We start from the raw sequence: 16565 nt of genomic DNA on the forward strand, positions 1-16565 counted from the left end.
GACAAATCAACTTCTATTCAATGTTCATCACATTATAGTCTAGTACAAAAAACCCTTCGACCGCTAATGTCTAGTGTTCAGACTTTCATACATAATAAACAGAGAAGGGAAACACATGCAAGGCACATACCTGAAGTATGTGCCTTGCATGTGTTTCCATGTTTCATGTATTTAAACTTGCAAGTGTTTCTCAGTAACAGCAGGCAGAGATCAATTCAACCATAATCTTTGTTTGTCTTCATATTTATAAAGTAAACGCTATGATATTTAAGGCAATATTTAAAAAAACAAGACAAATCTGCACAAGTTTCCTTCAACAGGCGGATTTATGGACAGTTTTATCTCCAAAATATGAGAGTTGAGCATTCAAATGTGCTGGGAGTGAACTCCTTTTTTGTGCCTATAGCCAAATCCTCAAAAACTCGGGTGCTAACACAGACGCACACATAAACACACACTTGAATGGCAGCTGCCTGCTGAGATGATGAGGAGGCCTGCCTGAGATCTGGCTAGGATCACGCTGCATTGCCAATTTGACACACACGGCGCAAATTGTTTCAACATAAAGTGGCGCGGAAGCTCACCATGCCAACATCGCAAACCCCCGTAAAGGATTTTAGCACAGGCGGGTTTTTGGATCAGTACCGAAAAGCATACACATAAAACATACCCTTGCTATTATCCGGGTTGTGGGAGGACATTGGTGGATAAATTCTACTTACTAATGTATTCTACTAATCTAAAAAGAATGAAAACTCAGGCAATACATTGTGTCTCACTATACAGGACATTCAGAATATTCTATCCTGTCTTCACATCAAACTGTACCAAATTTAAGAATAACCTTCCAGCCAGCATGGATTTATTTCTACTCAAAGTAGACAATAGCTCGTCTCAAGGAATGACACTCCAACAGTGAGAGGGCTTGAGGGGTTAAAGTTCAAAGGGGGTTTGGGGGGAGGGGGGCTGGCAGCAGTGTTGATCAAATTAAGCTTTTGATGTGAATTGTTTTGGGTTACAAATAGTCAAGTCTAGGTGTCGATAGGAAGGCGTCAATCGACGGAGCCATTTATTATTGTACCAATACTTGCGTAAGGGTGGCTGGCCCGAGACCGCTTGTAGAAGTTACAATTTGCCTGCCATTTTATTCTTAGCTCCTATCAATACATTGCAGATAGAGGCAGAACTGAAATCACTGTAATTACAGCTATGAACTGAGTCAATTACCTTCACTTAGCAACATGATTCAGGAAGCAAGCAAACTGTGTATTATTTAAAAATGTATTTCAAATTTCTGAATGGCTTTTATATGAACCGATATTTCACTCTGACAGAGTGGACATGTTAAGTTTGACAACATCCAACGACACACATGAAAATTAGGAAATATAAGCGTAAATATTTATTCTGCAACTCTCCATTGTTTCAGCCTCCAGTGAAGATAAAACAGTCACTGAAAACATCGGACGTTTTCTGAAAGTGGCAGTTACCTTATTATGACAGGGTAGGCAGCAATTTCAGGGACACATGCAAAACTTTCCATACGATTAGGAAAATAGAATATACATGATTAAAATTATTCATTGTATCAAACAACTTGTTGAGGACAATAAAACCATGAATTTGTATTTATTCAGTATCATTTAACTGACTGTTACACACAATGTAGCTAGCAGAGCAGTTTGGGACATGCCAAAATATATTGGCTGTTCCGATGGAAATAAAATGTTACAAAATGAAGAAAACACATTTTAACAGACTTATATGATTGTACTGGTGTGTGTGCAAAGGTTTGGCCACTTACAAAGTTAATATAAGACCGCAGTTTCATTATTCTGCTACATTTTCATGATGACTGAGGGATTCTAATGAGGACACCGAAGGCACTGTATAGTGATATTGACCTCGTCGTGATGCTACAAGCAGTAAAATAAACCATGTGAAGAGGAAGAAGAAAAAAAGAAAAACTGAGCCATAAAGAGTATCATGGTAAGCACCCTCCCCTCCCACTAAAAGCAACAGGACAGTCTGCGAGGCTTGCCCAGATCACTACATGGCTGCATGATCCTGCCTTGTGAGGGTCTACTTCCCCCAGGAGTGTGTGTGTGTGTGTGTGTGTGTGTGTGTGTTGCATGCCACATTCCTCACATGCAGAGTGGCGGAAAAGGCAGTGGCCCTTCATCGGCAGAGGTGTATGGAAAAGGGGAGGGAGTGTAGAGGAAAAGTGATCGATGGCCGAGGCCAGACGGCCACGTGACGATGCGAACAGGTGGAGGTTAAATGTTTTTTATTTTCTTTTATAAAATATTGATACATACTGTATATTGTTGGGATTTTGTCAAATCACTTGTGTTGTATGGTTGTTTTTGAAGTAATGTACTCTCCAAGTATGTTAGGAAGGTTTAAGCTAGTTAGTTCCTGATCAACCTCACTTAAAGCCCTAACACAGTACAGTAAAATGTCTTGAACGGGAAGAGACAAAAACAGATACAAAGAAGAAGGAGCGGCTACTAATGATCCATTCATGTGTAATTCTACATAATTATGTTGGTGGAGATAAACATGTTTTACACTGGATAACATCACAACAGCAAGCCTGTTTAAAACAGAACCATTACACATGTAAACAGTCGAGGAATAGTTGACCAGTGATTGAGCAGCGAGACACGCACTCACTGGCAATAAAGTTAAGTACACCTGCATCATAAAACCTTAAACTCCACAGTTTCTGATTTACACACAAACACATTTTTTAAATTCCCAACTGTCATTGAAGTATGAAGAGAAGTGGATGAGTTTACTAAAAACTAAAAAAAAAATGATTTGCAGATGCCTGAAGGCAGGTAACAAAAAGCAATTTGTAAGTAAGTTTGACTAGTGGTAAAAAGTAACATCGAAAGGCAGTAAAACATTAGCACTGCACCTAAATGAAGCAAAATTTTAAAAAAAGTGGACTTGAATGATTCAATTAAAATATATTGCACACAAGTTGAAGAAACATTTTACCTGAATAAAATGTTTAAAAACAAACAAAGATCTCCCTTCATTTTCTTGGCATCGGTTGATAATTTTCATTTATTCTGTTTTTATTTTATTTTAGTATTTCATTGAGGGATTATTTTGCATACTACTAGAGGAAGCCCGCATATAAGCAGTATCGTCCTCACTGAGCTCAAGTCTCATGAGATTGTGACCCATGAAGTCTTGTTTGACTTGCTACATATTTGACCCCCAAATCTTGGTCAAACGCCCAACACTGTACTCCAACACTATACAGGTTCCTAATAAATGACTGATTATTTTTATTTAGGTTCTTATTTAGCTACATGAGGTAAAATATTTAAAGAAGCACGATGCCTCACTATTTCTCTACACTATTTCAAACTACAGCTACAAAAATGAAAATATTGTTAGCCAATACTTTTCTGAGTTCAAACTATCCAAACCATCAATAAACAAGATTTTTGTAAATGTTGAATCTTTCATTGGCTCTCACAAGATTGATCTGGTGTCCAGTGATCAAGATCACACAGCTTTCTCTGGATTAACCATATGTATGAGTATTAAGCAATTACTGTACCAGTCATGCCGCTGGATGCCCCCCCACGCCAACCCTCTCCTTTCAAGCGGTGCTGTCGGCCGACAGCAAATTACCACCAGGACACCTGACCTGCATTCTCGCTTGAGTGTGTACCGAGGATGCACGCTCGCCTTCAGCTGAGCTTAGATCACGTTCATTCCATTTCACCAACTGTGTCTTTGAGGTGATGAGATGCATTAAAGCATTAAACTGTTAATGATTTTACACTGGTACACTAGTCAATATTGATGATCACGGGTTTGTGTTTAAAAGAGACTGAAACAACCTAATTGAAATATTTAAGTGCCATTTTGTTACTTAAGACCTTGTGGGTTTATTAAACATGCTTAAAATGTTACATTTAATGAAAGTCTGACACACAGACATAAAACACCCACACATTTACAACCTACTGTACAATATACACAGAATCTGATTAAAAACATTAAGAGAAAAAAAAAAAAAGGAAAGAAAAACTAAATACTCTCACTAGTGCTGCTCTATGATGTGGACATCATTCATATACTGTATCTCAGTCACACTCACATTCATTTGGAGAAGAAATGCCTCAGGACAGAAGGGTTATGAGTGCATCCAGGAATTTGCTGCGGTCTTCAGTCTTGAGTTCAATAACTGCACAGGAACAAAATTGATAAGTGGTCAGTTTTGTTTGTACATTTTTACATCTACATGTTTATATTGTGTCTTCCAACAAAACATCATGACTTGCTAAGAAAGAAAGGTCTGTTAACCATAACATCCATTTACGTACCACTCATCCTCACTAGGGTTGCGGGTGTGCTGGCGCCTATCTCAGCTAACCCTGGGCGAGGGGCGGGGTACACCTTTAACTGGTCTCCAGCCAATTGCAGGGCACATATAGAAAACCAATCATTCACACTTATGGGCAATTTAGAGTCTTCAATTAAGCTACCATGCATGTTTTTTGGATGTGCCTCCCACACAACCGGAGGAAACAGAGAAAACCCATGCAGGCACGAAGAGAACATGCAAACTCCATAAAGGTGAGGCCGGATTTGAACCTGGGTCCTCAGAACTGTGAGGAAGATGTGCTAACCAGTTGTCCACCATGCTGCCCTGTTAGCCATAACATTAGAATGCATTTGTAAAAATACAGCAAAACTCTGGTCATATTTGTAATAACCTGCAAGGCTCCAAAACTATTTCACACCTCTATTTACTGTTGGTTTTCTACTTGAAATGAAGACAATGCCGCCCCCATGTGGTCAATAAAGAGGATAAAAACTTTAGCCCTGTCTTGCAACCAAATTGCAAATTAACTCTAATAAGATGCAACAAATTTCACTTACTGGATGTGTCAAAGTGGTCATGCAGCGTTCTGGAGCTGGTGCTCTCTGCAGCTTTCTCAAATGCTCTCCCAAAAAAACTGAGAAAAACAAACAGAGTGAAGCATTTGAGTCTAGTGTGATCCACTACAAAAACTTCACAAAGATAATACTCACCTTCTGATGGGATTTTTTCACCGTCATATAATTAAATTAGTTAAATTGTCACTACCAAAGGTGGGCAAAGAAGGCAAAAAAATTGTACTCAAGTAAGAGTACTGTTACTCGATTAAAAGTAAAAAGTAGCCCTCCAAATAATGAGTTGAAATGACAGTATTCAGTGAAAAAAAGTACTATCGGAGCATGATTGTGAAGTACAAAAATATAAACTTGGAATGTGAAAATTAATATTTCCCACCAATAACACTTTAATTAGAATAGTAAATTAAATATTAACACAATAACATAAATTAAGGTAAATCCAGCTACAAGAAATGGTCTTAAATTACCTTTCTTTGTTTACAGTCATGAAGTAGCCCAATAGGCTCCCTAGTATGCTGAAATTATATAGCAAACCGCAATGTGTTTTCTCTAGTTCAAAGTGGAGTTCTTGTAAGCTTAAATGTGGATATTTTTAGGCAGACACAGATGACATTTTATGAAAGAGCTCTTGTTTTTCGGAATCTCTAAGGCAAACATAAAATGAATGCGAGGCCAGGAGTGTCCTGCCTCTTCTGGCTGCAGGTCGCAGTAGAGTAGCAGTTCAAAACTGCTTCCTTGAGCAGGGTCCTACACATTTGAGATTTCAAAATTCCATACTTTTCCAGACCCTAATTTTCAGACTTCTCGGTTATATATATATATTTTTTTTTAAAAAACCCTGAGTAAATAGATAATTTAATAATCCGGGGACCTTTTCCCTTTAGTGTTTCCTTAAAACTAATCCGACAAATGCAATTTATCCCAAAAGTTACTTACGTAAATGGAGCCGAGTAAAGTCACACGTTACTACCCCACTTCTGGGACAATGACTCAGTGTAGTTCTACACAGTAGCAAACCACAACTACAATGACCATAAATGGGACGGACAAAATGCTCCCACATGATTTAATACAAACGTACTTCTTTTTGTCAGATGTTTCTGACTCGGGTGGTATTCCCACGACGAGGACAGTCCCTTTCTCCACATCTTTGGGAGCGGCCATGATGAGCGGAAGCAACCTGCACCTCTTATTCCTCGTCTGACAGGCAAAAGAAACATGAGGAAAAACAACTTAATCATACTTTACAATGGATCCCATGAAGTTAAACATGTCTGAAGTTATACAATCTTGAATTTTGATCATTCATTACAGGATAGCTTCATTTTCAGGGAATGCACTGAATGCACAGTACAAGTCAGCTATGTGTTGTCCTATGTCAAGAGGATATTTCAAAATTATATAAAATGAATTATACTGCAAAAACTGCTTGTACAGGTAGTTGAGTTTTTTTTTAATGCTGAAATGTATTACCATTAAATTTCTGTAACTTCCAATGGGACACAATACTAAATCCAAACAAATCACAGGTCAACTAGCATCAATTAGAGGTTGCAGCGTACCTTTTTTTGGGATAATAATGAGCTACTCACTGATTGGACGAATGCTTTAAGGAGGTACTTTGAGAGTAGCGTCAAGGCCATGGGCTTTGAAAAGAGCTTGACATCAGGGGTGCCCTGTGCGAGAAGCACGATTATTCAACTGAGTTGTGCAGTTAGCAAACAATCACATGCATGATGGTTGGCTATGGGCACCTCCATAAGGTAGCAGTAGAGAAACGGTCCTTGGGACAAGATGAGGTTGGTGCAGATGCAGCTAGCGACAGTCTGCTGGATGGCAATCAGCTTCTTCTTAGCCAGGTCCATGCCTGACTGGAGACGTTCCAGGTTGCTCCTTAAAAAGAGGGCAGACGTCAGAGGCGGGTCAATCAACTTAAAAGGTTATTACATTGAACTAAGTACAGGGAGTTCTTGGTGTGTGATGGTCCTTACATTTGGACGTTATGTACGGCACGCAATAAACTAAACTTTAAGAAAAATTACCAAAACCTGTCACAGCCTATAGACGTACACCGGGAAACAGGGATGTAAAAAAGGTCCACTTTAATTCCAATATGATATGCAATATCTGATCTTACACATTTATCCATAATATCTATCCATCCATTTTCTGTACCGCTTATCCTCACAAGGGTTGCGGGCGTGCTGGAGCCTATCCCAGCTATCTTCGGGCAGGAGGACTGAACTGGTTGCCAGCCAATCGCAGGGCACATATAAACAAACAACCAATCACACTCACATTCATACCTGCAGGCAATTTCGAGTCTTCAGTCAACCACGCATGTTTTTGGGATGTGGGAGGAAACCGGAGTGCCCGGAGAAAACCCACCCAGGTATGGGGAGAACATGAAAACTCCACACAGGCGAGGCCGGATTTGAACCCGGATCCTCAGAACTGCGAGGGAGATGTGCTAACCAGTCGGTCACCGTGCCGCTTATACATAATATGATCACATAATTTTCATTGCTCACAGAATATCAATGACAGCCTGGTATCTGTCGCTACCGCGTCCGTTTGACGGCATCGGATTTAGCGTCTTTGTTTATTAGATGGTCGATCATTTATTTTAACACGACTTCATAGAAGATTCCCAAGCAATCTCCAAAGTTAAAAAATGTTGAGTAAAAGGGCCAAGTTACTATGTTGCTTTTCAGAAGGTATTGAAACACTGATGCCGATTCAGTAGGGAACCATGAAGCAGCTTGGCATTTTTTTACCATGAATACCAGCGATTTCGGGTGGGCGTATCATACATGGGTACAAAACCTACTGCAAAAGGGCGATTTGGGGGTGCGTATTACACTCCAGTGCATATTACGGTAATTGTTGTATATTTATGGCCTAGAACTGCTTTTCATACAAACATTTACTGTAATTATGACATTTCAAGGTTATGAACGGCTTGCAATGAACTTGTTTGGGCAGCAGCGTAAGAATGTGTCGTCACATGGCACAAGAAGGCAAGCTCTGAAACCGCCACTGTTACTGTTTTTCATTTGATTGCTTAAAAGATCCCATACTTTAACAAAACAACTTTATCTAGTATTTGGGATGTTATATTGGCTCTATGGTGCCTTAGTAAACATGTGAAATATGAATTAAAATTATCCATGCATTCCTGAGTTACAGAGGGTTTTCTGCCAAAAGGCCTGAAATCAGGACGTTCAAATTTCTCGAGCTTATCTACATCACGAGCAAAGATCTTCGCCTTTAATATTTATTCCCTAAAAGTGCTTTTAATACAAATGCTGACTATAACTATGACTTTACTACTGGGTTAGCGTAAGTTAGTGACAGACTACCACGCGTTATGACTTGAATACAAATTCGGGTTAAATCGCCACAATAGGAATAATGGGATCTCCTTCGTCAACTGAGGACCCCTCGTAAACATATTCTAGTTTCACACCTTGAAAGAGAGTCCAGAGCCTTGATAAAGTTGTCTGTCTCGCTCTCATCTTTCTCTGTGCTCTCAAGAAGAGCGATGGTAGCGTGCACCATGTCGCTAGCCAGGAAACGGTTCTTGAAGCCAAAGTGGACACCGAATGTCTGGATACGGATGTCCTTCATTCTGTCAGAGGGTAAAAATGTCAGGGAATCCATCTGTGACATCAACAAAAATGGCTTTTTCTTCACAGCAGCCACACCCGTATTTATTGGAAGACTCCTCGATAACTTCCCGCAGGTTCTCTTTGATTGACATGTCCATGGAGGTGAACTTCTGCCGCACTTGCCTTAGAGGCAGCCTGGTACAAAGGACCACTGTCAATACACCAATATTCGCCTTTTGCATTCTGCAATCCACAACGTAATCTTACCCCATGTCAGCCAGGAACTCCTGCAGCTTCTTTTGGCCGTTTAAAGTCCACAGCTTGAAGTGGCAGGAGGTGTAACATGAATTACTGATGCTCTCGTACAGAGACCAGTGCTGGTACAGGGTCAGACGCAGGCTGAAGCAGAAAGTTAAGGCAGGAGGTGCTACAAAAAAGCTTACACATGGTAACTGTTGCAACAAAGTGCAGTGGTATCAAACTTCTCAGATGAATTCAGACAAATCAAGGATACTCGTACTCAAAGGAGATCCTCATGCAGTCAATGGAAAGAGAGTTCTCCTCATCTTCGTTTCGATGGTTATGTCGGGACACATGCCGCTGCATAGTGGCGATGTCTGTTACATATTTCATACTAACAAGCAGAACGAAGTGAACACGTTACAGCACAATACTGATGCAGCAGCATCAAGTATCAATATGCACGCAGGTCAAAACAGGTGCGTAAATATGGCACAAAGGAATGAATTATACTGATATGAATGAAAAATATAGATGCAATTCTTGCTATCTGAGAGAAACATTTTTTAGCTATTCCAAACAAAACATTCCTTGGTGGTTGTGAAACACACTTTGGCTAACATTTCAGGTGCTGAATCTGTGTGAAAACTGTTGTGTGGTGTTGTAGTTTTTATTCTTTTCTTGAAATGAAAGATGAGATATTCATGGTAAAGTTAACAGAAAATCGTATTATTCCAATATTTAAATTTGTATATAGCACCATGAAAAAGGTATTTCAGATTCTCAAGCACTATTTTTGCATAGTTTCCCCACTTAAATCTTTAAGGTAATCAAACAGGTGTAAATATCAGACAAAGATAACCCAAGTAAACTTAAAATGCAGTAATTTTATTTAAGGACAAAAAAATATTCAAAGCTATGTGGCCCTCTATGAAAAGCTCATTTGACCCCCCCCCCCCCCCCCCCCCCCCCCTCAAATCATGAATTAACTGTGGCTAATAATTTATTTTGAAAGCTGAGTTCATTTTCCATACTAAAGCCTGATTACCGCCACACCTGTTCCAATCAAGAAATCACTTAAATACAACCTCCATCCATCCATTTTCCAAACCGCTTATCCTCACTAGGGCTTGTCTGACAAAATGAAGTCGGCCAAAAGATCTCAAAAATCTGCAACAAAATGCCACAAATGAACACAGGACAACTGCAGGCCTCCCTTGCCGCAGTTAAGGTCAGTGTTCATGACTCAACAAGAAGGAAGGGACTGGGCAAAAACGGCATCCATGACAGAATTCCAAGGCGAAAACCACTGCTGACCAAAAATAACAAAGGCTCGTCTTAAAAAAAAAAACCTGAATGAAAGATGCACAAGACTTTTGGGAGAATATTCTTATTACAAAAAATACCCCCCCAACAGCCCAATTGTCTTTGTGTGTGTGTACGAGGCCTAATAAACTGTAAAGATAACACTAATGCTACAGCAGCTGCAATGGCGGAATGAGGATCATTTCTCACTGTGTGACTTTGTCGTGAACCCACTGGTCTGTCAGCCCGATGACAGCCCACCTGTTAAAAAAATTAATTACAAAAAAGTCATTAAATGTACGCACAGGATAGTTTATGAGTTACAAAAAAAGAGAGAGAGAGAGAGAAAGAACTTACCAGAGCATGTCTTTAGTGTCTTTAGTCAACACCCAGGCAAGCTCGAAAAACATCATGGCTGCCTACATAGGAAAGATCATTCAAAATACCGTATTTGCTCAAACAGATGCTCTGCCGAAGAGTGGTCACTCACAGATGTTCCGTGGTATTCATACTGCTCATACTCAAATAAGATTTCCCTCCTGTGATTAAAGGGAAATGTGAATGCAAATATCCTGCACCAAGCAGCAAACACTGTCCAAATATCACTTCGGCTACCTTCGTGCTTCCCACTCCCTCTTCTCACGTTGCCTCTCGATTCTCCTCTCAACTGCCCCCTGCATTTTAAAAAATTGATTTAAAAAAAAAAAAGTGTCAAACACACAGTTTAGAATGTGTATACTTAAAAAAAAAAATGCTACACATTACTTCATCAAATCTCCTCCGTTTGCCAGACGGCTCGGAGCCATCACCGCTTTCATTTCCGGAGTCATCTCCCTCCTCCTCCTCCTCGTCTTGAAATATTTCGTCATAGGAGGGCACGGCTAAGTCGTCGTCTTGTTTTATCAGCAGTTTTATCTTCAGAGAAACAAAAGTAATAATGGAAAATTCAATGCATGCATTTTCTATACGCACTGTGAGCTTGAGTCTATCCATGCTGACTGAGGGCGAGAAGCAGGATACACTCAGGACTGGTCATCAGTCAATCGGATGGCGCACATGACGTGTGTCAGCAAAGTTCCAGGACAGCAGAGAATTGTCAGGACAACTTGTGGCTGCTTCACCATGACAACACTCACAATGCCCTAAGCATCTGAAAGTTCCTGCCCGAGAAGATCATCATCATGCTGGAGCAACCTCCCTACATACCCAACCTGGCTTTGTGTGAATTTTTCCCTCTTTCCCAACCTCAAGGGGTTCATCATGTGGACCCGTTTTGATTGTTGGAATTGTTCTGACACACCTCAGACAGTATAAACATTCACAATGACATTCACACCTATGGATTTAGTCTTAAATACATTTTTGGAATGTGGGAGGAATCCGCAGTGGCGTGCAAATGTGGTTTGCTGGCCTGGGCACACAACACCTTGTTGATTCTCTGAGAAATCATTGTTGGGAGGTGGTGTTGTGATGCCCAACTTGGTGGATGGCCGGGGCCACCGCCCCCTCTCCCTTTGCACACCACTGTGAAGCTGGAGTACCCGGAGAAAAGCCACACAAGTATGTAGAGAACATGCAAACTCCACACAGGAGGGCCCGACTCGAATGTCGAACTTGAGACATTCCGACTATGAGGCAGATGTACGAATCCCGCAGCCACTGTGATGCCCCGAAAACAGCATCTTACAAAATGGCAATTATTGTCCATAGATATGATAGCACAAAGATTATATTGTGTCAAGAAATTAAATGAAAACAAGCTTCTGAGAAAAGTGGTAATTTAAACAAAGAAGTCAAGAAAAATGTCTAAGTGGAGACCTAACAGGAATTGGGAACAGCTAGTTTAGTTGTTTATCCCAATACAACAACAAAACTGAAATGCAGATGACGGTAATTCATGAATTGTAGTCTAATTAACTAATTATTATCCATCACCTGAGTGTCATTGTAGACATTAACCACATCTACAGGCCGATGTGTGTCACAAATGAAGAAGATGGAGTCGTCTTCGGGCTGCAGCATCTCGAGGAGGTCAACGTTGGCGCCGCAGTTGATGAGGACAAAGTATTTAAACTGCAACAACAATAAAAATAAAAGCAATTATATACAAAACTCTCTCAAGTCATTTATCACCTGATGAGTTTCATACTTGGTCTTTGTGTTCAAGGAAGGCAGTGCCAAGGTCCTGCCATCCCGTCACTGGCACAAGGGTATACTGAACCTGGTCGCAGTGGAACAAGGCCTGAGGAAGAAAAGATAACCACTATTTAATTCATTGATTCTTAAATGGTGGGTCGGGGCCTTAAGGTGGGTGTCGGAGAACTAGTAAAAAAAAAAAAATATGTAATTTTTCTTAAAAGTACAGAGGCGTTTTTTCCAATATCATACCAACCTAATTTATATGATTTTCAGTCATGATAGCCTTCTGAGGAAAACCATAACTATGACGTGGACAGTGATAAAAAAAAAAAAAAAAGTTTGACAACAGTGCCAAAAGTCTACGGCAGGATTGTCAAATGGGTGACTCTCAAATTGTGGTACATGCACCACAAGTGGTATGCGAAGAATCACTGAATTACATGTTCATATTGTGCATAATTTTACAGTGGCTAAATATTTTCTTTTTTTTTCTCAGCAATTACATTACATCAGTAAAGTTTCTAAAGTTCAGTTGTATTTAACTTTTACGTATAATCTTTTAGAGCTGTTTGTGTTAAAAAATTTATTTAGGTAAAATTTTTATTTTACATGCAATTCTAATTGAATCATTTAAGTGCAGTTCCACCCCTATCTTTAAGCACAGTGTACATAATGTTACAATGGCTTACAATCGTATGGTCAGTATGGTGGAGGCTTAGTATTTTTCTTGAGGTGGTACTTGGTGTCAAGTTTGAGAACCACTGCCAACACTGAACGGTGTGTGCGCAAATACAGTGTAAACATTTGTACAAATTGTCCTCTTGAGGGATAATTAAATGGTTGGTTGTTGTTTTTCTGCCTCACTATTAAAGCACACCCCTTACTTTAGCTATCGTGATCTTCATTAAATGTCAGAAATCGTGTCACTAACTAGCCAAAACAACAACAACAACAACAACAAAAGCAAAAGCAGCTAGCTAACAGCTAACTTACCTGAAGGATCTTACAGGCGCAAAGAGCATCGATATCTGACGCGACCAGGAGTGCAACTCTCTGCAGAAGAGTTCGACAAGGTTAGCAAAGCGCGGTGGATAGTTTGAAAAGTGAACGCTTTTGAGTCTTTCACTATCATTAGCTGTGCAAGCTAATGTTATAGTTCGCACAACAACATACCTGGTTGGCAACAACGTCATAAAATTCTTTCCGTATGTCCGTGACAAACATCTTGGAGAGCGACAAATGACGCTGGCGTTGAGTCCTCGACACGAAAACGACAGGCTAAAGTGGAGCATGTGTCACAAAAACAGCATGAAGAGAGACTTTTCTGGGTTTTGGGACAAGAATCGGACGGCCGACAGCTCCTGCACCGTTACAACAAATGTGGCGCCAAAAGTCTGCGTCACACGCAACCAATCAGGGAAGGGAAGCGTAAATACGTCACGCTCACGACGCAAGGTTCGAGAGTTCACCAAACCCGGAAGACGAATGCCCATAACGCAAAACCATATACTGTAAATGAACAACAATCGATGTCGTGTAACACGATTTTCTCATTTTTTATTTTGTGAATGAGTTCTACTGCAATACATACTTATAATAAAAATGTCATATCGCTCAATGTATACATTCATTATATTTTAAAGTTGTAAAATAACTATCCAAAGTGCAATTAATTACAAGTGAAGACAACTATTCAATGAATAATTTGTGTATTGTGATTTTATTTTTATTTTTTTTACAGCTACAATAGAATATTGTAATTTCATAAATTTAATTCAAAAAGTGACTCATTTTACAAATAAAAAAACAACAGTAAAATACTTAATAGAAGGCCAATTCTGAAATAATTTCTATATTCAAAATAATTTTGAAAACAAATTTCACTCGTTTGTAGTGAATATATATTATACAGGAGCTTCATTTTTCGAATTACTGAATGAAACTTTTTCCACAAAGGTCTTATTTATCCCCTCCTTGAGCCGTCACCTTGTCGTGGTGGAGGGGTTTGTGTGTCCCAGTGATCCTAGGAGCTAAGTTGTCTGGGGCTTTATGCCCCTGGCAGGGTCACCCATGACAAACAGGTCCTAGGTGAGGGACCAGACAAAGCACGGCTCAAACACCCTAATGATGACGACAAACAATGGACTTCGTTTTCGCTTGCCCGGACGCGGGTCACCGGGGCCCCCCACTGGAGCCAGGCCTGGTGGTGGGGCTCGAGGGCGAGCGCCTGGTGGCCGGGCCCTATGGCTGCAGGCCCGGCCGGGCACAGCCCGATAGGGTAACGTGGGTCCCCCTTCCCATGAGCTCACCACCTGTGGGAGGGGCCATATGGGTCGGGTGCAGTGTGAGCTGAGCGGTGGCCGAAGGCGGGGACCTTGGCCATCCGATCCCCGGCTACAGAAGCTGGCTCTAGGGACGTGAAATGTCACCTCTCTGGCAGGGAAGGACCCCGAGCTGGTGTGTGAGGTTGAGAAGTTCCAACTACATATAGTTGGACTCGCCTCCACACACAGCTTGGGCTCTGGTACTGGTCCTCTCGAGAGGGGTTGGACTCTCTTCCACTCTGGAGTTGCCCACGGTGAGAGGCGCCGAGCAGGTGTGGGTATACTTATTGCCCCCCGGCTCGGCGCCTGTACGTTGGGGTTCACCCCGGTGGACGAGAGGGTAGCCTCCCTCCGCCTTCGGGTGGAGGGACGGGTCCTGACTGTTGTTTGTGCCTATGCACCAAACACCAGTTCAGAGTACCCACCCTTTTTTGGAGTCCTTGGAGGGGGTGCTGGAGAGCGCTCCCACTGGGGACTCCATTGTTCTGTTGGGGGACTTCAATGCTCAATGACAGTGAGACCTGGAAGGGCGTGATTGGGAGGAACGGCCCCCCCGATCAGAACCCGAGCAGTGTTCTGTTATTGGACTTCTGTGCTCGTCACGGATTGTCCATAACGAACACCATGTTCAAGCATAAGGGTGTCCACACGTGCACTTGGCACCAGGACACCCTAGGTCGCAGTTCGATGATCGACTTTGTGGTCGTGTCATCGGACTTGCGGCCGCATGTCTTGGACACTGGGGTGAAGAGAGGGGCGGAGCTGTCAACTGATCACCACCTGGTGGTGAGTTGGCTCCGATGGTCCGTGGTCGGTGTCTGTCGTGGCGGCAATCCCCGAACCCGTTGGTGAGGGATGCCGTCAAGCTGAAGAAGGAGCCCTATCGGGCCTTTTTGGCCTGTGGGACTCCTGAGGCACCTGATGGGTACCGGCTGGCCAAGCGGAATGCAGCTCTGGTGGTCGCTGAAGCAAAAACTCGGGCATGGGAGGAGTTCGGTGAGGCCATGGAGAAAGACTTCCGGACGGCTTTGAGGAAATTTTGGTCCACCAGCCGACGTCTCAGGAGAGGAAAGCAGTGCACCACCAACACTGTATATAGTGGGGATGGGGCGCTGCTGACCTCGACTCGGGACGTTGTGAGTCGGTGGGGAGAAAACTTCGAAGACCTCCTCAATTCCACCGACACGCCTTCCCATAAAGAAGCAGAGTGTGGGTTCTCTGAGGCGGGCTCTCCTATCTCTGGGTTTGAGGTCACCGAGGTTGTCAAAAAGCTCCTCGGTGGCAGGGCCCCGGGGGTGGATGAGATTCGCCCGGAGTTCCTAAAGGCTCTGGATGTTGTGGGGCTGTCCTGGTTGACACGCCTTTGCAACACCGCGTGGACATCGGGGACAGTGCCTCTGGATTGGCAGACTGGGGTGGTGGTCCCTCTTTTTAAGAAGGGGGACCGGAGGGTGTGTTCCAACTACAGGGGGATCACACTGCTCAGCCTCCCTGTTAAGGTCTATTCAGGGGTGCTGGAGAGGAGGGTCCGTTGGGAAGTCGAATCTCAGATTCAGGAGGAGCAGTGTGGTTTTCGTCCTGGCCGTGGAACAGTGGACCAGCTCTACACCCTCGGCAGGGTCCTCGAGGGTCCATGGGAGTTCGCCCAACCAGCCTACATGTGTTTTGTGGACTTGGAGAAGGCGTTCGACCGTGTCCCTCGGGGAGTCCTGTGGAGGGTGCTTCGGGAGTATGGGGTACAGAACCCCCTGATGCGGGCTGTTCGGTCCCTGTACGATCGGAGTCAGAGTTTGGTCCGCATATCCGGCAGTAAGTCGGACTCGTTTCCAGTGAGGGTTGGACTCCACCAAGGCTGTCTTTTGTCACCGATTCTGTTCATAACTTTTATGGACAGAATTTCTAGGTGAAGCCGAGGCGTAGAGGGGGTCCAGTTTGGTGGCCTCAGTATTGCATCTTTGCTTTTTGCAGTTGATGTGGTTCTGTTGGCTTCATCAGGCCATGATCTCCAACTCTCACT

The 16565-nt window shown here is 42.4% G+C and overlaps 1 protein-coding gene across 2 annotated transcripts; it reads right to left on the reverse strand.

Annotated features, from left to right (window-relative positions):
• Window positions 1-1605: 1605 nt before the first annotated feature.
• cdc45 (CDC45 cell division cycle 45 homolog (S. cerevisiae)) lies at window positions 1606-13615 on the reverse strand. 2 transcript variants are annotated; one of them, XM_061767601.1, is made up of 19 exons: window positions 13398-13615; window positions 13218-13277; window positions 12235-12327; window positions 12021-12158; window positions 10851-11000; window positions 10701-10759; window positions 10576-10624; window positions 10443-10504; window positions 10296-10346; window positions 9055-9174; window positions 8808-8939; window positions 8637-8735; window positions 8399-8560; window positions 6684-6822; window positions 6522-6605; window positions 6011-6129; window positions 4912-4988; window positions 4127-4213; window positions 1606-3757 (listed from the first exon to the last, which is right to left on the reverse strand). In XM_061767601.1, the coding sequence occupies exons 1-18, from the start codon at window positions 13446-13448 to the stop codon at window positions 4149-4151; spliced, it is 1710 nt and encodes a 569-aa protein (XP_061623585.1). In that variant the 5' UTR covers window positions 13449-13615; the 3' UTR covers window positions 1606-3757; window positions 4127-4148. The 2 variants fall into 2 exon arrangements, with proteins under 2 accessions (XP_061623585.1, XP_061623583.1); XM_061767599.1 differs by having other exon boundaries at window positions 1606-4213.
• Window positions 13616-16565: the final 2950 nt, after the last annotated feature.

This window comes from Phyllopteryx taeniolatus, chromosome 3 (assembly GCF_024500385.1).
Source record: "Phyllopteryx taeniolatus isolate TA_2022b chromosome 3, UOR_Ptae_1.2, whole genome shotgun sequence".
Classification (NCBI taxonomy): Eukaryota; Metazoa; Chordata; class Actinopteri; order Syngnathiformes; family Syngnathidae; genus Phyllopteryx; species Phyllopteryx taeniolatus.